Source organism: Stenella coeruleoalba, assembly GCF_951394435.1.
Source record: "Stenella coeruleoalba genome assembly, chromosome: 17".
NCBI lineage: Eukaryota > Metazoa > Chordata > Mammalia > Artiodactyla > Delphinidae > Stenella > Stenella coeruleoalba.
Window position 1 is genome coordinate 54,223,538 of NC_137163.1, and position 20,280 is coordinate 54,243,817.

Consider the following 20,280-nt stretch of genomic DNA (forward strand, 5'->3'; position numbering starts at 1 on the left):
CCACTAATCTGGTATCTAATGAGTTTGTTTTATTTTGTTTGTTCATTTTTTTCCTTTTTTAAAAATATTCCTCATATGAATGAAATCATATGGTGTTTGTCTTTCTTATTTCACCTAGCATAATACCCTCAAGGTCCATCCATGTTGTCACAGATGACTGGATTTCATTCTTTTGTATGGCTGAGTACTAGTAAAGTAGTAATCTTCTTTATGCATTCATTCATCCATGGACACTTAGTTTGTTTCCATATCTTGGCTATTGTACAATTCAATGAACACAAGGGTGCATATATCTTTTTAAATTAGTGTTTTGTGTCCTTCAGATAAATACTCAGAAGTGGACTAACTGGGTCATGTGGTAGTTCCAGCATCACTTTCTTTAATTTCCTCCTTTCTGATATCCTACGTCCAATGTCTCTTTGGGGTGAGGGTGGTTGTAACTTGCCAACAATGGGCTGTAATTGAAAATTTCAGCTCCCTACACCACATACTTCCTCTGCTGACACCACACCACAGGGGAAGAAGAATGTTGGCTGGGCCACCTGGTACCACTTCTCTTCGTTCCCACTGTGGAGGGGTGGGGGATGTTTATGTATGGTATTTGGCTGGGAAGGACATGTACTATCAAAAAGCTTTTGGTCCTGCTAGGCTGACCCTTTCCCAGTCCTTTGTCTAGAGAGAGTGGGTTTTCCTTGGAGCTCTTTTCTGTTTGTACCTGTTGATGGTTCAGAGTCGAAGGTTTCTCTACCAGCCAACCCATTAGATATGGGAGATTAAAAAACAAAAACACAAAAGCCCTGAGATTTGTTCCTGAAGTCCTGAAGCTCCTAGTCAGTCCAACTTTCTCTTTTCACATTTCATATCATCTCACTATTATCTGTAATAGTAGGACATCACTTAGTGAGGGAGATCAGGGAGAAAGAAGTTTATACTATCCTATCACTAAAATACATCTTTTTAAAACTCGAGTATACTTACTAATATGCTATGGAATTGCCTACCTGTGGAAGCCATTTTGTGAAATAATAATTATTTATGTAGGAACGAGATAAATTGTTAGTATTTTTCTATCTCTGTTCTTATGCCTGTTTTTCCCCACCTTTTTTCCGCTGGTATAAGCTATTCAAAAAAAAAAAAAAAAAACAGAATTAAGTAAAATAAATACTGTAGCATAGATAAGGTTTCCAATTCAGAAGCCATCATTCAGCTACTGCAGGACTTTAGGAAAATTATTTGGCTTTTCATTCCCAATTTCTTTATTTCCAAAAAGAAAATGGATATGATATTATTTTGTATTCCTCAACATTTTTTTCATCTCATGCTATTTCTCAGCCAGTCGGAATAGTTACATGCCCCTTGCTTTAGAGAAGGTTTAATCTAATTTAGTCCAATAAAGCATGAGACTCTCCTCAAATCATTTTGTTCAAGGCTTCTGAGAAACAAACCCAGTCTTTTTCTGGCAGGATGAGGTCAAGGAACTTTTGAACCCAGCTGCTCCCTTTTTCAACCATTCTGCAACTACCAGGGGAACCAGACTTAAGATAAAATCTATACTATGAATAAAAGTAGAAAAACATGGATCATTGAATATACTGATGAAGTATTGAATCAAACAGCTTTGAAGCCTGTCCTTTTTCTGCACTCTTCAAATGTGATTTACTATTTTTAAAAGTCAGTTAATCCAGTTGGAGTTGAGCTGTATAACTTGAAGTATCCTAACTAATGTAGAATAATGATAAACCCTGCCTTATAGGAGGATGAAAATTAAATGAGATAATGAATGCTAAGTGCATACTACCACTTCAGGCACATAGAAGGAGTTCAGTAACTAAAATAATCAGTGTTGATTATTTTAGATCTTTTGGAGATTGAGATTGGAGTGAGGGAGATTAATCCCATATGTATGACAATTCAAGTTTTTGGAAAAAAGAATATATTACTAATAATAGCTATTTCCCCTTTCTTTGTGCTATAGATAAATTAAGCACATTAATTTGTCTATTTGAATATTGAGTCTGACATATACAGCTTTAAATTACTCCTAGACAGAGGCCTCTCAATTCCCATGGTTACATTTCAAACTATTTTTTTGTTGTTGTTGTTGAGGTTCGCTGAAAACCTTTTAGCTTAGAATTTCTTGGTTGAGGATTGTTACTTATCCATCAATTTTGTTTAAAAAATAAACATTCTATCATCTAGGAATTGTTACTTTCAAATTTGACACTATTAAGAAATTATATAAAATTTAATGAAGTTTTATTATAGAAAATATAGTAAATGTGTTTTGTGTGTGTGTTACCATATTCTGATCATATGGTCTAAAATGAAACATATTAAGAGACCTAGATGTGTCCCAAATTTTTTTTAAATGTAAGTAACTAGATTCATACAAACATTCTATTCCTTAGACAGATTGCACTGCTAAATATTTTTACGTTACCAGGTTTAGACCAATATATATTGACCCATATATATATGCAATATACACTGTAGAAGGTTCACGTATGATCTCCATGCCTTTCTTACATATGTTTACTATGATGAGACATTAAAACAATAACTGGATTCAGAGATATAGCTGATTATGCCATCAGCCAAGATTGTCAAATTTACCACAATCATTGGTCCCAGAATTTTTCAAACACTTTAATCTAGAATTTAAATTTCTCTCAATATAACCTCATTTTCTATATTAACATCATACATATTACCAATATGTTTACACATTTATATAAGCAACTCTGAGGCTTAGTCGGTACTTGGTGAGTAATTTGATCTTCTAGGGTAAAAATTACTTTCAGAAAAGAAAGGTATTGCAATTTAAAAACTTAATTGAAGAAGATGCAAATATTAAAATTATCATGTTTTAAAATTATGTGTTCATTTAGTTGCATAAGACTCATTTTATATAAAACATTTCTATATTAGCAAGACTGTAGGATAGAACATATTGTCCTTCTGGATGTGATTGCTCAGTTATTATACAAAAAGGTGGTAAAATTTGGAAATACATGGCTACTAAAAGTGTAGAAATGAATATTATCTTTTTAATGCCATCAATGCTCTTGGTTTCACTCAATATTACCTATTTTGGCTCGCAAAATTTTATTAACATAGTTTTTAGGACATCTAGAGGTATGATTTTAGCAAAAATCCTATCTTAAAAAACTCTGGTATTATATCATACGAAGAACATCTGCTGAGCCAGCTGTTGTCACCATTCAAGTTCAAGCTGTTTCCAAGAAGCATCTTACCCCCAGTCGTTTTATTTGTTCATTTGGGGAGAATAATCAGGGACTGAGTGCCAAAGCTAGATGTGATTATTATGGTAAAGAGTGATTTGGTGAGCCTCAAGTGGGCCATCATATCTTTGCAAATCAAATGGTATGAATTGCTGCCAGGACATATTGGAGTGTACTTGATAGATAAGATATACTGAATGACACTGTTAACAGTGATAGTGAAATATTTTGCTTTAGTAAAGGTGAGTGTGAACTGTGCACTGGGGCCTGCTATAAGTGTAGTCATCTAACCAGAACGAAGTACCTGTTATATACTGGACTCAGATAATTGAGCCAAGAGTCTGACCTATGCAGTCAAAATGAAATGCAGGTTGAGCATGAAACTCAGTTAATTTTGGCAATGTACAGAAACACCCACATTATCTACATTAGCTGTCTACGTTTTCTTTTCTCTGGATGATTGCTAAGCTCTTCATTTTCTATAAACAGAAGAAAAGATTTGAGATATGACAGTAGTTTGATTTATTTGTAAAGATTAAAGAGATGTTCAAATATCATTGAGAATTGCTTCCAATTATTCAGCAAGAGAATCAGCTCAGAAACATAAAATTATTTATTTTGTACTTTGTCTCACAAATGTATCTTTAATTAGAAGAAAGCAGTGACTTGTATTTCCTGTCCATTTGCCTCAGGCAATCACAAACCCCTGAATTGACCTGCCCATCAAGAGAAAAGAGAGCTGAATTAGATGTTAAACTTTTAAAATTGTGATATAAGCAAGATTCCACCAAGGAGAAGGAAAAAAAAAAGGCTTTTTTATAAATGCTTTTACATTGTGCTAGGGAGGAAAGAAGCTACAGGGTAAAATGACTTGAGTGTCAATGATTTTGCAGAAATAACCATTTACAAATGTTTATATGGATGCATCATAGAGTTAAATGCCTTGCTTTTTAAGCCAAAGGTAATACATTTTACACTTCTGGGACTATGTCTCTAAGACATCCCAGGAGTACAGGTTTGCTTCTCTTGGGCATTTGGTCAGCTTCTCTGGAAAACTTAGCTGCACTGCCGTACTGCCTAATACTGTTTCTCACATGTTATATAAGAGAACTCAAGTTTACTTATGCTGGGTTTCTGTTGGGGCAGAGAGCAACTTTTCTTAATATTAGTATTACACTATTTAACAATTAAAGCACAATATAAATCATGATAAAAGAGTTGATAAATTGCAATTTTTTTATCTGCAAAGAGGAGAACAGTTGTCATCTAAGAAGGCAGGACCTAATTCTTTGGGAACATTGGGATAGGTCTTACTCCACCTCATTTATAGGAATCTTCACTTTACCATAATCTGCTTTTGCTAGACATTGCTTCTGTTAGTCTACCCTTCTAATGACAATGTCTCCTTCTAGCCCTCCTCTTTTACACCTTTAAGTCATCAAATAACCCTCATGCCACTTCACCATATGAAAATTTCATGTCTTCAACTTGGCTGAGATCAGATTTAGAAAGTTTTTAGGTGTCACATCCAGGAGTTTGGAATTTACTTGTATGGGAAAGGGAACAGTAAAAGATTTTTTGACAAAGTAGGGAAATTACATCCTCAGATTTAATTATATCATTAATAAAAAATTATGTATTCCTATTTTTATATAGCAAAATCTGCCACAGAAAATTTAGTACATTTTCAAATTGGCTTTTAGAACTTTGGTAAAGTGTGTAAAAGATGGATTTTGTGAAGGCTGGAAGATTTCCCAGTAAGAAGCAGTCATTTTGGAGATTGATGGGAAAGAGAGATTAAAAGTGGATGCAGCAAGGCATTAGCAAACTGTGCCTTGCCAGGTGTTTTAACTTGTCAAGAGAAGTTTTTTGACCATGAATGAAAAACCCATGAAGTTCAATGAGGGTGAGAAGCTTCTGTGAGCTAACTCTATCTGCCTCTTTGGTCCAGCACAGGGATTGACTTCATCAAGTATAAAGACCTAGGGCATCCAGGAAAGATTTAGCCTCAGTTTTTGAGAAGCAGGAGTTTGAGTGCTACAGTGATATTTTAAGGCACTTTGACACAGCCAGTTCTTGTGGCTCTTGTCTGTTGCAAGCCAGAGATGAAAAAGGGGTCAGGGCATAAGGGCAGTTGGCCTGGTACTAACAGACTTGTGTCCACATCAGCAGCAGAGTATGTGGACGTTTTGGGATGGGTCTGGGCAGTTTTTTAGACAATGTTAATGCAGTCATGCAAAAAGTAGGCCAATCACAGAATTTTCCTATAGCCCAGGAATTTTCTCTATTTTTCTGAACCAGATTTCTTTCTCATTTTGCCAAAGAAGGAGCTATAGTTTTGGCAACAGTTATCTTAGGTACTTATTCTGGTAACCAGGGTTCTATAAGATGGCCAGTTCTGTGAATCCCTCTCTCTGACAATGAATGACCAAGCAAGCAATGATAGATCCATTGAAAAGTGATGGATTTAGCTCTGTTTCTCAATGTAAGTGTTCTCTCAATGCAGAGCTCACCCAGCAGGCCCTTTGTTCTGGCTTCCAAGACCATAATATTTAGTGTTCAGAACTCAAGCAGCCACACATATTATATAGCATCTACCATTCATAGAACTCATCACACTTGAATAATTCTTGCCCTAATTACAGTAATTTAGTTGGGTTTTAGAATCACACTGCCTGCATCAGATTGCAGCTTCAACAAGTACTAACTATATGCCCTTGGGCTTGTGCCCTAAACTATCTATTCACATTTCAGTTTCTCCATTTGTAGGCTGAATATAATAGCACAGGATTACTTTGATGTTTAAATGAGGTAATATCAATATGCTGAAATCCTATAGAGTAGTCTCTGCACACAGTAAGTGCTCATTAAATATTAACTAGTCATTTCTTTGGTATTCTGAAGTCTTGACTACCTCCTAATGGCATTACTTTTTATCCTTTTTCCTTTAAAAACTTCAGTTCACTTTTACTGAAACTAAGCTTTTCAAGCAAAGGTTTCAGTGTAGAAACACAGCATGTTGTTAATATCCCCAATCCAAACTGCTATACCAGATTAAGGAGCCTATAGCTCAAGGGGTAAACTTGAAAATCCTTAAACTGAGGTGAAAGTGGAGTGAAGACTCCCTTCTCCTTTGCTGATGAATGAACACCCACAAAAAACAAAGAATATCAAAAAGAAAAAGACAATTTAGTTTTTAAATGCCTTAATCTTTTTATTATTTACATTTTATAAGAAGACGTTGAATAATTTAATACCATTTCCCTTTATCTTGGGAAAAACTTGATTATTATTGATGAAGATAAATATTTTTAAGCATGTTTGGGAACTCTTAGAAATAAAAGTCATGCTTGGTTATTGGATTTGTTTTAAGAAGGCTTAGAAACACTGTGACATTTAGCAAGTGCATGTTTATTTGGAATAAAAAGCAGTGCTTGTACACAGTCCTTGAGAGGAACTGTAGGAAAAAAAAAGATGTCATTTAGAAAAAAGGGAAATACATTTTTTTTTTTTTTGTGGTATGCAGGCCTCTCACTGTTGTGGCCTCTCCCATTGCGGAGCACAGGCTCCAGACACTCAGGCCCAGCGGCCATGGCTCACAGGCCCAGCCGCTCCGCAGCATATGGGATCTTCCCTGACCGGGGCACAAACCCAAGTCCCCTGCATCAGCAGGCGGACTCTCAACAACTGCACCACCAGGGAAGCCCTCACTTAAATTCTTGATAAACAAAGCACTAGCATTTTTATTTTCTGAAAATTTGAAGAAGCTATTTCTCGAATTTTCCACAAAAGAAAATGTCTCCAAATGAAATGCACCCTTCTTTCAATGCAAAAGCAGGAAAGCATAAACCTTTAAAGTACAGAAGCATTTGGAAGAAATAGAGCTGGGCAACATGCACTAAAGCAATTCTGGATTTTTCTAGAATCAGCATTAGAGTGAATCAGCATTGAAAAATAAAATTGTTCAAGTGAGGCATGCAGAATTTTGGATTTTTTCTGGAAAAGTATTCAGGAAGACTCATAAAGAATATTTAATCTTCATTTCTCCTTCAATACCCCTGTGAGCCAAGCTAAATTAAACAAAAAGCATAGTTTATATTTGATTGCCCTTCTCTCTTTAGGGTTAGATGTTTCATTCCCCATTCATCTATTTTATTTCATCTAGTGCCCTGTATGTATATGTTTCGTTTGATAATTGTTCTGTATTTGTTCCCTTGTACAAGTCAGTTAGGGAATGAGAATGTCTGTCTACCTATCTGTGTATCTATCCATCTATCAATCCATCCATCCATCCATCACATCCATCATCTCAAGTAATGTTTGTAATTCAAATAAAACTTTATGTAAATATTAATAACTCTTTTAACATAAACAAAATACTACTATTACCAAATTCTTAATAACTTTTAGTCATTCTCTATTTCTTGATCAACATACACTAAAATTATGAGATTACTGAGTAGAGGGAATGTCTTTATATTTGAAAGATTAATAGCTATTTCTGTAGGTCAGCATTTCCTAATAGATATTAATAAATGTATAGAACAAAATAAGAATACATAGACATATAATTCCTGGAAATGCTCGGTGACATGAAGAAAAAGTGGATTCTTAAATGCAAAACTTTACTGAGCTCTTGGTCTAGTTATGTGCTATGTGTATGAAATATCCTACAAACCTGTATCCTTTGGTCAAAGGATCTTTCTACACAAAGCCTTTCATAGGACAGGTTTTGGAAGAAAATGGTTGTCAGATGTGGAAATTTATTTCTTGTTGATATATTTTAAAGTATGCAGTGTCATAGCACTGCTCTGCTAATAGATATTAATATGAGTTTAGTGACATAATATCCTCATTTATAAAATTAGGGGCTTGAGGAGATGAATTCTAAGACTTCTATTCCCCTTGTGTCACAGATTTTTTTTTTAATTATATAATTTTATATTACAACCACCATGATAAATTTATACTTTAATGTTAAGGATGAATAGTTGATTTTTCATTGGTAAACTCCATTTTACAAGAAAAATTATGTAGATTGCAATTTTTAATTCAAGTAAAACATAAAAGTTTGACTATCCTGAAAGACAAGCACAACTTTCCTTTCTGCCAAAATGTACCTTTCACCAAGATTTTGCTCCACAATACTGGATGATGATTAAGCCTATGCTGCTGTCAAGAATGTCATACAGAGTCTTTAATAGTCCATATTCACATGACTGAATCTGGAATGGAGCTAGAGAGCTTTCTATTTCTTTACACTCAATACTGGATATATTATTGTACCCTAATATCCCCAAATAAAAGATTTATGCAAACATGTGCAGAAAGTTATGGCAGAAAGAGCATTAACTAGGTCAAAGTATTGCTAAAGATAATTAACAATTTTGAGTCTTATATTTCATCACTGTAAAATGAGAGGATAATCTCTATATTCTCCATTTTACACTAGGGTGACTATACAGTTTATCTTCCAAATCAAGATACTTTAAAAAATGAAATGGGACACTATTAATAATTATAACAAGTTAGTAGGTATAATTAAGTCTGTTCTGGACAAACTAAGATGGATGGTTACCACTCCTAACAAGCAAATATAATAATGTGTAACAGATGGTTGAAAAACTCAGTAGCTGTGCAAATACAGGGTACTATGAGATTTTTTACACAAATGTGCTTTTGATGAAGGTGATAGGAAAATGGTTGGGCTATCTGCAGTTTATAAAAGGGGACACAGTATTATGGCAGTTACTTATTACCCAGACTTGTACAAGGAGGGGGCTGTGAGATTAGAAAGTTGCAAGATTGCTGATTAATAGATAAATGCTCTGAGCGCCTTAATGACTGGCTAATTACTAGAGATAACTCCCCGCATAGCAAAGGGAATACAAATGTTATTCTAAATATAAGGGAACCTGTCTCATAGTTGAGCAAACAAATTCTATATTCAGAACTTTCGAAGGTCCTTTTTTCAGATTAAGCTATATTTTAAAATTTATGGATAGTGCCCATGTCTAGAACTATTTAGGATATTTGTTTGTTTTTCATTGTTTTAACAGAAAATATTTTATCCAATATTACCTTCTGTTGGCCTATGTAGACATGTTTACAATAGAAATAGCCAAAGTTAAATATTGAAGAACAGCATAGCAGGCTTTCTAATTTAACCCCCCGTACTCTTTATTGAATTATGAAGAGGGTGGGAGTTCTGGTCTAAATTACTATGCAAGGTGGAAATGTTCATGTTTGGTCTCTACATTATATCCATAGCATTCCAAAAATAAGATATTTGAAGTCAACCTTATATAAATCTCTCTAAGCCATTTGACAATATTAAAATGGCATTCTGGAACCACACAGTTTTTGGTTTTCGCATTCATTTAAACTTGTCATCCAAACAGGGACTATTTATTGCATGGGGGTGAGGATAACATGAAAACACTGATCAGTGGTGAGATCATGAAATCCATTTTGTCATTATCTACTTTAGCAATCTAATCAAAGTAATATTTTGACAATTCTTATTAGTCTAGATGTGAGCCTCAGCCCCTGCACTCTGCAATCTGTGATTAATTTATGTAGCTACTCAGCTCTATTTACTATTTTTTTCCAGGTCCATAATTTATTGTACAAATTGAGTATCACATGATGAGTTGATATTAGCTTCTTCAGGCATGGGAACTTAACAGATGAAGTACAGCTTAGAATCCGTTTATGTTGCTTTCACAGCTGAAGGTTTTTTAGACCTGAACATAAAGTATAAGACTATCAAAGCAATACCTCTGTATGTGGCCAGTGCACAATTCATTCTCCCCGTAAGAGTGTAAGAGTTGAAATATTTTTTGATACCAGTGAATTTGAACTGGGCATCTGTTTCTGCACCCCGTCATGATTTCAACCTTCCAAAACACACAGACTCCGCCTCCGGTGTCCTTCAATTTACGTAACAGCACCTTGGCCCCGCTGGAAGAAGTCCTCCATTTCCTATTAATAACGTGTTTATCATATAACTGTATTCAAGGGCTTAGCCTTTTATCTGATTTATAAACACATTTAATATATTTTGCTGATGCAAATTTTAATGTATTTAATAAAATGGCCTACAAACTTTATTATTAATGTGTAAATTTCATAGATAACTGAGACTTATCTTCTACCTAGGTCATACTCTAAACAGTTTTTAATGTTTTATTTAGATACCTTTGGAATGTTGAATGAAGTGTTTGAAATGAGCCTGAGGCAGCTTAGGTGGCATACATATTTCAAAGGGTAGTTTTGCAATTCTAATTTAGACTCCATGCACAAAGAACCCCCTTTGAAGCCTATTTTTAATGTAGGCCTGGATATACTATGGGTCATGTTTGTCCTCTGAAATAAAAACCATGAACAGGACAAAGTTTACCTGGCTTAATTTTTTTCCCCATAACATCTAAGTTATAGTGAGTTTCTACTCCAACACTCTGAACTTTTCTTGTTTTAATATAAAATTTACTTTCATAGCACTATGCTAGATGCAAGGAAGACAATTTTAAACAACAAAATTCTTACCTTTATGCTGTCTTTAAATCAGTGCACAAAGGTAAATGCCAATCAAGTGAGATAGACTCCCAGATTATGTAAAGGATCTAGAACAATAGAGTGCCACAGAGAGGGAAACACCATGGATAGGGAAGAAAGCTAATGGAATTTTAAACACCATGGATGGTGTAGGCTGTCACAGAAATGAAGATAACTAAAGTGGTAATAAAAACATACACAGAATTTTAGTGGTCTTGTAGCATCTAGAAAAACAAGAGTTAAAGTCTTGATCAAGACACCACCACACGACACCACCACACTATCTTTCTTAACTTACTAAAGTAACTATCCTTTTAGACAACATAAGAGATGCCTGCCTGGATAGCCTTTGATTGTTGAATATATCACAGAAGACAAATCAACTTCATATTCTGATCTCATATTTCTCAGGAAAATGTTTTCTCTTCATTCATTTTCTCAGAAGTTAGGTCTTTTAATAAAATTACCCAGGTTTCCTTCTATTTAGGTTTCTCATTGTACATTACTTCATTGGTTTCTTTTTTTAATTGAAGTATAGTTGACTTATATAATTATATTATTTTCAGGTGTACAACATAGTGTTCAGTATTTTTAAATATTATGTACCATACAAACTTACTATAACATTATGGACTATATTCCTTATGCAGTGCATCACATCACTGTGACTTATTTATTTTATAACTGGTAGTCTGTACCTCTTAATCCCCTTTACCTATTTCAACCATACCCTCCCACCCCAGTCAACCACTAGTTTGTTTTCTGTGTCTGTGAGTCTGTTTCTGTTTGTTTTGTGTTTAAGATTCCACATATAGGCAGAAACATCCAGTATTTGTCTTTTTCTATCTGACTTATTTCATTAAGCATAACACCCTCAAGTTCCATCCATATTGTTGCAAATGGCAAGATTTCATTCTTTTTCATGGTTGAGTAGTATTTCATTGTATAAATGTATACCACATCTTCTTAATCCATTTATCTGTTGATGGACACTTAGGTTGGTTGCATATCTTGGCTACTGCAAATAATGCTGCTATGAACATTGGGGTGCATATATCTTTTAGAATTAGCATTTTCATTTTCTTTAGATAAGTATCCAGGTGTCTAATTTCTGGGTTGTATGGTAGTTCCATTTATAAATTTTTGAGGAAATTTTACACTGTTTTCCATAGTGGCTATATCAATTTACATTCCCACCAACAGTGCAAGAGTTTCCCTTTTCTCCACATCCTTGCAAATACTTGTTATTTGTTGTCTTTTTGATGATAGCCATTCTGACAGGTGTGAAGTGATGTCTCATTGTGGTTTTGATTTGTATTTTTCTGATGATTAGTGACATTGAGCATATTTTCAAGTGTGTGTTGGTCATCTGTACATCTTTGGAAAAATGCCTATTCAGGTCTTCTAGCAATTTTTTAATAGATTGTCTGTTGTTGTTGTTGTTTTGATATTGAGTTGTATGAGTTCTTTGTGTATTTTGGATATTAACCCCTTATTGGAAATATCGTTTGCAAATATCTTCTCCCATTTGTTAGGTAGGCTTTTGTTTTGTTGATGTTTTTCTTTGCTGTGAAAAAGTTTTTTAGTTTGATGTGGTCCCATTTATATTTTTGCTTTTGTTGCCCTTACCTGAGAAGACAGATCCAAAAATATACTGCTAAGACTGATGTCAAAGAGTTTATTGCTTATTTTCTTCTAGGAGTTTTATGGTTTCAGGTCTCACATTTAAGCCTTTCATCTATTTTGAGTTTATTTTGTATGGGGTGTGAAAAAGTAGTCCAGTTTTATTCTTTTGCGGGTACCTGTCCAGTTTTCCCAACACCATTTATTGAAGAGACTGTCTTTTTCCTATTGTATATTCTTGCCTCCTTTGTCATAGATTAAATGCCCATATAAGTGTGGGTTCATTTCTGGGCTCTCTCTTCTGTTCTATTGAGATATATATATATATATATATATAAAATGTTTTTGTGTCAGTACGATACTGTTTTGATTACTATAGGTTTGTAGTATTGTTTGAAGCCAGGGATCTCTAGGTTTTTTTCTTTAGCAAAATTGTATGGCTATTTGGGGTCTTTTCTGGTTCCATTCCGAGTTTAGGATTATTTGTCCTAGTTCTGTGAAAAATGCCATTGGGGTCCTAGTTCATAGGGGTTGCATTGAGTCTTTAGATTGCTTTGGGAGTATGGACATTTTAATGATATTAATTCTTCCAATCCAAGAAGATGAAATATCTTTCCAATTATATCTAGTGTCTTCAATTTCTTTCATCACTGTCTTATATTTTTCAGAGTACAGCTCTTTCACCTTCATGGTTAAGTTTATTTCTACATATTTATTATTTTTGATGTGATGATGAATGGGATTGTTTTCTTGATTTATTTTCTGGTAGTTTATTATTAATGTATAGAAATGCAGCAGATTTCTGTACATTGATTTTATATCCTGCAACTTTACTGAATTTATTTATCATTTCTAAGAATACAGTTTTGGTGGAGTCTTTAGGGTTTTCTACATAGAGTATCATGTCATCTGCGAATAATGACAGTTTTACTTCTGCCATTCCAATATTATGTTGAATAAAAGTTGTGAGAGTGGGTGTCCTTGTCTTATTCCTGATCTTAGAGGAAAAGTTTTCAGCTTTTCACCAGTGATTATAATGTTAGCTTTGTTTGTCATAAATGGACTTTATTATGTTGAGGTATGTTCTTCATATTCCAACTGACTTGAGAATTTTTATCTTGAATGGATGTTGAATTTTGTCAAAAGCTTTTTCTGCATCTATTGAGATTGTCATGTGATTTTTATCCTTTGTTTTGTTAATATGGTGTATCACATTAATTGATTTGTGGATATTGAACCCTGCAAGGATATTCATCCTTACATCCCTGGAATAAATCCCACTTGATCATGATGTATGATCCTCTTAAGGTATTGCTGAATTCAGTTTGGTAATATTTTGTTGAGGACTTTTGCACCTATATTCATCTGGGATATTCCTTATAATTTACTTTCTTCTTAAAAGTCTTTGTCTAGTTTTGGTATCAGGATAATGCTGGCTTTATAGAATGATTTTGGAAGTTCTCCTCCCACTTCAATTTTTTGTAATTGTTTGAGAAAGGTGTGTACTAACTCCTCTTTAAATGTTTGGTAGAATTCCCCTGTGAATCTGTCTGGACATGGACTTTTGTTTTTTGGGATTTTTTTGATTACTGATTCAATTTCATTACTAGTCATTGGTGTGTTCAGATTTTCTGTTTCTTCCTGATTCATACTTGGAAGGTTGTATGCTTCTAGGAATTTATCCATTTCTTCTAGGTTGTCTGATTTATTGATATATAGTTGTTGGTAGTATTCTCTTATGATTGTTTGTATTTTGCTGGTGTTGTTTGTAGCTTCTCTTTCATTTCTAATTTTATTTATTTGGGCCCTCTCTTTTTTTCTTGATGAGTCTGGCTAAATGTTTATCAATTTGTTTATCTTTCAAAAAAAACAGGTCTTAGTTTCAATTATTTTTTTCTAATTTTTTTGGGTTCTCTATTTCACTTATTTCTTCTCTGATCTTTACTATTTTCTTCCTTCTACTAACTTTGGGCTTTCCCTAATTCCTTTAGGTGCAAAGTTAGGTTGTTTACTTGAGATTTTTCTGGTTTCTTGATGTAGGCCTGTCTTGCTATAAACTTCCTTCTTAGAACTGCTTTTGCTAGGTCTCATAGATTTTCAAAAGTTGTGATTCTATTTTCATTTGTCTCAGGGTATTTTAAAAATTTCCTCTTCAATTTCTTCATTGACCCATTGGTTTCTTTAGTAAAATGTTACTTAGTCTCCATATAAGTGTTTTTTCCAGTTTTTTTTCCTGTAAATAATTTCTAGTTTTATACTGTTGTGATTGGAAAAGATGATTGATATGATTTAATCTTAAATTCATTGAGATTTATTTTGTGACCTAGCAAATACTATCCTGGAGAATGTTCCATGTGCACTTGAAAATAATGTGTACTCTACTGTTTTTGGATGGAATGTTTTGTAGATATTATTAAGTTCATCAGGCGTAATATGTCATTTAAGGTCAATGTTTCTGTATTGATTTTCTCTCTGGATGATTTATCTGCTGATGTTAGTGGGGTATTAAAGTCCACTTCCATTATTTTATAACTGTCAATTTATCCCTTTATGTCTACTAATATTCTCTTTATAAATTTGGGTTCTCTTATGTTAGGTGCTTATATGTTTACAGATGTTATAGTATCTTCTTGGATTGACTCTTTTATCTTTATGTACTGTCTTTCTTTGTCTCTTGTTACAGTCTTTGTTTTAAAATCTATTTTGCTACTCTAACTTTCTTTTCATTTCTGTTTGCATGAGATGTCTTTTTCCTTCCCTTCACTTGCAGTCTGTATGTGTTTTTAGCTTTTGGAGTGAGTCTCTTGTAGGTAGCACATGGATGGTGTTGCTTTTTATCCATTCAGTCATCTTTTGATTGGAGCATTTAGTCCTTTTATATTTTATATTTTATGTGATTATTGATAGGTATGTACTTATTGACATTCTGTTACTTGTTTTTTGGTTGTTTTGGTAGTCCTTTTCTTCTTCTTTTAGTTTCTTTTCATGTGCTTTGATGATTTTCTTTACTGTTATGTTTGGGTTCCTTTCTCTTTGTTGCTTTTGTGTGTGTGTGTGTGTGTGTGTGTGTGTGTGTATCTATTGTATGTTTTTCATCTGTGGCTATATATATATCTTTGCTTTAAACTGATAGTTGTTTAAGTTCAAAGCTTTACATTTTTACCCCTTCCCCAGGTTCTATGTTCTTGACTTCATATTTAACATCTTTTTGTATATCCCTTAACTACTTATTGTAGTTATCATTGATTTCTTTAGACTTTTGTCTTTTAATCTTCATACTGACTTTTTAAGTTGTTGATCCACTGCCTTTAGTATATAATTGCCTTTACCAGTGAGATTTTTTTCCTTCATATATTTCCTTATTTCTTGTTATGGCCTTTCTTTTTCACTTAAGGAAGTTCTTTCAATATTTCTTTTAAGGCCAATTTAGTGGTGACAGACTCTTAGTTTTTGCTTGTCTGGGAAACTCTTTATCTCTCTTTCAATTCTGAATGATAACCTTGCTGTGTAGAGTATCCTTGGGTGTAGGTTTTTTCTTCCTTTCAGCACTGTGAGTATATCATGACATGCATTTCTGGCCTTCAAAACTTCTGTTGAAAAAAATCAGCTTATAGCCTTATGGGAGTTTCCTTGTATATAACTCTTTGTTTTTTTCTTCCTTATATTTAACATTTGCCATTTTAATTATGATATGTCTTACTGTGAGTCTCTTTGGGTTCATGTTGTTTGGGACTCTGTATTTTCTGGATCTGACCTGGATATTTGTTTTCTTCCCCAGGTTAGGGAAGCTTTCAGCCATTATTTCATCAGATAAGTTTTCTGCCTTTTTCTCTCTCTCTTCTCTTCCTGGGACACCTATAATGTGACTGTTAGTATACTTAATGTTGTCTCTGGGGTCCCTTAAAATATTTTAAATTTTTAGACTCTTTTTTTTTTTGTCTGTTCTGATTGAATGATTTCCACTATTCTGTTTCTTGGTCACTTATGTGTTCTTCTTTATCATCTAATCTGTTGTTGATTTCTTCTAATGTATTTTTAATTTCAGTTATTGTATCCTTCAGCTCTGATTGGTTCTTTTTTTTGTTTTTCTTTTTCTAATTCTTTGTTAAGTTCTCACTGTGTTTCTCTATTCTGCTGAGGTCAGGGAGTATTTTTATGACTGTTGCTTTGAACTCTTTATCAAGTAAATTACTTAACTCTGTTTCATTAGGGTTTTTTTGGTGAGGGTTGTCTTGTTCTCTTGTTTGGGTACATAGTCCTCTCCTCAATTTGTTTGGCTTTCCATGTCTCTCTATGTATTAGGTGAAACAGTTATCTATTTGGGTATTGGAGGTGTGTCCTTGTGTGGGAGCATCCTTACAGAGACTGTGTGCCTGATGGTTTGACAGAGGGCTGGAGCTGAAGTGAGCATGGGGTGTGGCTTCTCCCTGGTGTATTGGAAGCTGTCTCCTTGGTGGGGTTAGGGGGCTGGAGCTGGAGCCCAGTGCAGGCCAGGGTTTCTCCTGGGGAATGTTCGAAGCAACCGCCTTGTTGGGGGTGAGCTGGAGCCAGAGGGGCTAGAGCTGGAGACTAGTGCATGACAAGACTTTTCCTGAGTTTTTTTTTAGGGCTGCTGCTTTGTGGGAGGTTTGGAGCCAGAGCAGGCTGTGGGCTGGGGGGCTGTGCTGGGACCATCTGGAAGGCCAGCTAGAATACCAGGTGCTTTTAAATCTGCTGCCTCTGTGCTAAGATGTGGAGTGAGTATGTTTGTGTGAATGTCCTTTAAGAGCAGCCTAGTATTTTTTTTTCTTTTTCTTTTTTCCTACAGCCCTCTGGCTCTTCTAGTCATAAACCCTGCTTGTTTCAAAGCCAGTTAAGGGGGTTCATCTTCCTGGTGCCAGTACCCTTGTCTTGGGTACCCAATATGGGGTTCAAAACCCTTGCTCATTAGGTAGAACCTCTAAGTTTGTGATATCCCCTCCCACTTGTGGCTTTCCCACCAAGGGCACGTGTCCTGACTAGATCACTTTTTTCTCCTCCAACTTGCTTTGATGTGTTTTTTTTTTTTTTCTTTATATACTTGACTGTAGAAAAGCTGTTCTGCTAGTCTTCAGGTCTTTCTCACAGAAAGTTGTTCTATATGTATTTGTAATTTTGTTGTGTTCATGAGAGGAGGTGAACTCGGGGTCTTCCTACTCTGCCTTCTTGATCTTGCCTCCAAATGGGAGTCCTTGTATAAAGTCGTTGAGTATAAGTTTAGACAGCCTACACCCTTTTCTCAGTTCAGGTACTCATTGGAAAAGACAATTTCCAAGTTCCAAGACCAGCTTGGGAAAACAATCAAACACTGAAATTGTAACATGTGATACATAGCCTGGTGTTAGCAGCCCTTTGTCCCCTCAGAAACATGTGTTAGGGAAGATGCTAGCATTCTTTGTATTATATGCACGCATGCTTCTGAGGTCATTTTCTTATCTCTTATTAGAACATTTAGCAATATATAATCATGTTATCTTGAACAGTACGAAAGGAAAATTTTTAAAAAACCTAAATACTAGGAAAAGTGTAGAAATTAATTTGTATGCTAAGTGATTGGGTTCCTGGACTTTGTGCCTGGAAAAGAGGTTGGATTATAAAAACAAAGAATGGAAGTATCATTGAGAAAAAACAATATTTTAAAATAGCTTTGACAAAGCTTCTGATACAGAATTTGAACAGAATTTATTATATATCCTAATTCTAAACCACAGTATCAACTTCCTCTTTGGGTTAACTCAGTTATGACTGATTAACTCTGAACTGAAAATTAAATAATCAATATTAAGTAGATTATAAAAAGGTTGCTAAGGAAATGGAACTACTATTTGGTTGAGGATCTATAATATGCCAAATATTTTATGTATTACTTTAAAACATCTTGGAGGGAAGAAATTATTATCACCTGCACTCTTTAGATAAGAACAACTTCCCAGTTTAGAGCTATTAAGTGATAGTGGTGAGGTTGATTTGAACCCATAAGTTCCTGACTCTACACAAACATTAGCATTTCTATAATAAATTAAAAATTAAATAAATATTTCTCAATTACCTTTTCAACATACTATATGGTCATAAGGGCTGTTAAAGCAAAAGAAAAATATCTGATATTTTCTTACGGCTGTCATGTAAAAGGTAGAGGGAATTTGGTGGTCTTAGTTAACATGAGTCAGACCATAAGAAAGAGCAGGAGAGAATAAAATGGAAAGGTCCTCACTCAGCCCTCTTCCTTCTTCTGAGGGCTGTTACCTCAGTAAAGGAGATTTCTGATTTCTCTGTAGACATTACAGGAAAGTTAAAAAAAGCTGGAAAATAAAGTCTGAGTTAGGACATGGAGAAACTCTTAGCCTGTATAAACATAGTTGTGTTCATTACTCTTACCAGTTCTTAATTATTTTTTTTTAATTTCAAAAGTAGAAGTAATGTTCATTTTATATCATGAAACAAAGAAAATGTTTTAAAGAAAAATGTAAAATATCTCCCCTCAACCCTTTTTAATATTAATAGCTTCATGGTATCTCCCCAGACTCATATCCATACACATATATGAGGCTTATTGATCTTTTTAAAAGTGTGATAATAACTTTGGCTCATAATTTTCTTATGTAAAATATATCATGGTCATCTTTCCAAATTAAGATAAACTTCTAAGTAATTCTCTTTTAATAACTGCATTAACAACCTCAATATGATCATAACCATAATCTACATAACTGCTCCCCCATTGAGAGACATTCTGATTATTTCCAGTTATCTTGATATTACAATTAATGCTGTAATATTCTGCAAGTACTGGTGCTTTTGTTTTAATAGGCTAGGTTTTCAAAAGTTACTAATAGATTACATATATTTTTTAGTTTTGATGTATAGTCAGATTGCTTTTTGTATCAGTTAGGCTCCAGCATGAAACATTGACATATTAAAATCATCAAATTTGATAAAAGTTTAATAAAAGGACCAGTTATAAAAGAGTGGACAGGATTTAGGGAGAACACCGGCATGGTTCAATTCTCTAGTGCTAGTAACACTGAGGAATTACCACTTGTAGATCAGAAGGCTCTAGAGGCAGAATGTGTGAAGAGGGTTGCCCCACAGGAGTTGCAACCTTCCTTGAGAGATGCAGTCAAGCAGTGGAGATCCTGACATTAGGGAGTTGATGAAATACATACTATGACCTCAGCCTTCTTCCTCATTCTCATCTTCTGCTGAATCCCCTAACTGGCAGAATAAAACCAAGAAATTCAAGGGACAGAGATCCTATTAATGTAATTTCTGCAGGTAACTTCCCCAAAAGCTCAAAGAAGAATGGGGAAAAGTTTGAGAATGGACCAAGAGGAAGGAATGGAAAATATCCTTCACAGCACTCATCTCAAATACTTTACTATTGATCTTTCCCTTTGTCCAAGTAAAATGATTGTGTTTCTGCCACAGAGATCACAAGAATCCTTTCAATTACCATGTCAATGTGGGGTGAAATCAGTTAAGGAACTGATATCCAGGATCTCATTAAGAAGATATCCAGCATCTCGTTAAAAATAAAAACCCAAAAAACATATATGTTACAGAAATTCATACCCCCTCAGTCTCTGCATTTTATAATTTTTTAATATCCCAATCTGATGGAAAAATTGAAATATTTTTTTACAAAATTTTGCAATTACCTTTATTTTGTTGAGTTGAACATATTTTCGAGTGTTTATTGGCTATTTAGATTTCCTTACTTGTGAATTGCCTATTCATATCCTTTGCCAACTTTTTCTACTATATCAGTAAATAAAAAACCTTTTTAAATATTAAGCATTCATTCACTTATTCATTCATTCAATACATATACATTGAATGT

General features: G+C 34.3%; 1 protein-coding gene across 1 annotated transcript; it reads right to left on the reverse strand.

The window, feature by feature from the left end:
• Positions 1 to 9,954: 9,954 nt before the first annotated feature.
• Positions 9,955 to 10,125, reverse strand: LOC307176382 (ATP synthase membrane subunit K, mitochondrial-like; the record flags this gene model as incomplete). Its single annotated transcript, XM_079902415.1, has 1 exon — positions 9,955 to 10,125. A coding segment is annotated over one exon (171 nt), but the record flags the coding sequence as incomplete, so codon positions are not given.
• Positions 10,126 to 20,280: the final 10,155 nt, after the last annotated feature.